The sequence below is a fragment of the Eutrema salsugineum genome, unplaced genomic scaffold (genome assembly GCF_000478725.1).
Source record: "Eutrema salsugineum unplaced genomic scaffold, Eutsalg1_0 scaffold_1, whole genome shotgun sequence".
In the NCBI taxonomy this organism is placed as follows: domain Eukaryota; kingdom Viridiplantae; phylum Streptophyta; class Magnoliopsida; order Brassicales; family Brassicaceae; genus Eutrema; species Eutrema salsugineum.
The window spans coordinates 8,258,991-8,261,171 of NW_006256909.1; the positions used below are offsets into that span (position 1 = coordinate 8,258,991).

At 29.4% G+C, this 2,181-nt stretch overlaps 1 protein-coding gene across 1 annotated transcript; it reads right to left on the reverse strand.

Moving 5' to 3' along the window:
- Positions 1-1,172: 1,172 nt before the first annotated feature.
- LOC18029473 (dof zinc finger protein DOF4.5) lies at positions 1,173-1,895 on the reverse strand. The gene is made up of 2 exons (XM_024148753.1): positions 1,382-1,895; positions 1,173-1,351 (listed from the first exon to the last, which is right to left on the reverse strand). Exons 1-2 carry the CDS (start codon positions 1,893-1,895, stop codon positions 1,173-1,175), a joined length of 693 nt encoding a protein of 230 aa, XP_024004521.1.
- Between the last annotated feature and the right edge of the window lie 286 nt (positions 1,896-2,181).

The following is a 2,181-nucleotide window of genomic DNA, read 5'->3' on the forward strand; positions in this document are numbered from 1 at the left end:
AAGAAGAAGAAACGTGAAAAAGAAAAACCAGTAGAATAAAAATTAAAAAAATACATAGAAAATAAAGAAGAAAAAAACAAAAAAACAAAAAAAAAAGAAAGAAAGAAGAAAATGATAGAGAAAAAAAAATTAAAAGATAAAAAAAGAAAAAAATGAATAATTCATATTAATCTTATTTTAGTTTGTGTTTATTGATTTCATACACTTATTAGTATTGATTTTAAAGTTTTTAATGTTAGACAATGATTACTTTCATAGATTAGCTTTATTTTAATTTTGTATGTATCAAATTCTTGATCTAATTATTTTTTGATTTATGACATAAAATTTTATTTTAAGTTTCAATGAAATTTTTTGGCCCGCGCAAGTCGCGGGCTAAACACCTAGTTTCAGTTTGTAAATAACTAAAAATTTCAAAAGGTTTGTCATTCATTTCTTTGCAATTTTATTTTGAAATTAAGAATACTTTTTCTGTTAAGTTTATACTTAACTGGTAATTAGTAAATATTATTTGGTTTGCTAATCTGCTTTTAGTTATGAGATTTTTGATCAATGAAACAAAGAAAAATTTTAACAAAATGAATTTCTTTGGTTTGTTTATTTTTTTCAGTTATTCGGTTTGTTTTAATATGGATGCCTGTTTATAATTTTATAGTTGATGCTTCTTTTTCAAAAAAAAAATCTTAAAACCTTGAATCAGTGTCCTTAAAATAATTTATTCAGTTATAAAAAATAAAAATATCAAAATCTCGACCATAACTCCATAAGTGCATTGGTTATAAGAGTATCCAAATTTTCAAAAAAAAAAACAAATATCAAGTGGCATCGATATGCTAGCTTAGCATATGTTATAACGAGATTATTATCGATTTCTATGGATTGTATTTATTTTACATGTTTTTAAAGATCTGAAATTTTAGTTCGAGATGTGCCTCAAGGTCTCACTTATAACCAGGAAAAAAAATATAACCACATAATCCAAAACTCAAGAGCATACTGCAAAATAATGAATTGGATATATCTAAATATTTATAAATTTCTAATATTAATTAATAGGGATTAGTTTTTGGGAGACAACAATATAATTTTTTTTACTTAAAAAAAACCAACAAGATTTAATATTGAAACATAAACTTAAATAAAAGAAAACAGATAAATTACACATAAAAGATTCAAAAACCAAACTTCTCCATATGGTCGGAGGAACTAGGCACACAATTGTTTTCAATTTTGTTGTTGTTTTTGTTCATGTGATCAGTGTCCGATGATTCTCTACTTCCACTAATGCCAGCATTATGATTCATGTTCATAAAATTATTGTTGAAGCTCTGGTTCTGCTTGTTTTGATCCTCTTGATTTACGCGATAACTGTAAAAATTACCATCAATTGGTTGGTTTATCCAAGGATTACCAATCAAAGCATTAGATCCAACATCATAATAATCTTGATTCACTGGTGGAACACTTCGAATTGGAAGCACCATATCACCATGAATTTCAGGCAAAGAACCAAAATGGTTCCCAACAGCAACAACAGCAGAAGAAGAAGGACCAAGAGTTCCAACAAAGTTGTTGGTTTCTTGAACATTTAATAAAGGTTGGTTGTGATTAACTTGTTGGATCTCAACAGAAACTACCTGAGAAACAGAAGGTTGATCTATCTTTGGACGCTTGGTTTTACGACCACGTCCACCAATCGGTATGTCCCTTAACGTTCCACCATGAGTCCAGTGTCGGCGACAGTTCTTGCAGATGTAGCGCGGTTGAAACATGCTATAGTTGTTGTAATAGCAGAACTTAGTGTTGTCTGAGTTACACCTTGGACACACTCGTGGTGGAGGTTTCTCTTCATTCATCTGATTGTCTCCTATCACAAAAATATTCGAGCTAGCCATTTTTCTAGAGAGCTAATTGGTTTTTTTTTAATGGTTATTATGTTTTTAAATGATGTGAGGGTATCTTCTTATATAGGCTCTTGGGAAAGTAAAAATTGAAGAAGAGATAAGTTTCGGGATCTAGAGAGTGAGCTTATGAACGAAAACGTGTCAAAGATTTGTTTATTAAGTAAGATCTGAGATGAATCTTCCACACTATAAACTTTAGGCCAGGCTTTAGTCAATTAACCTAGTTTTTTTTTTTTTCCTTTATGGGATGTATAGGGAGAAATGGGAGAAGCATAGA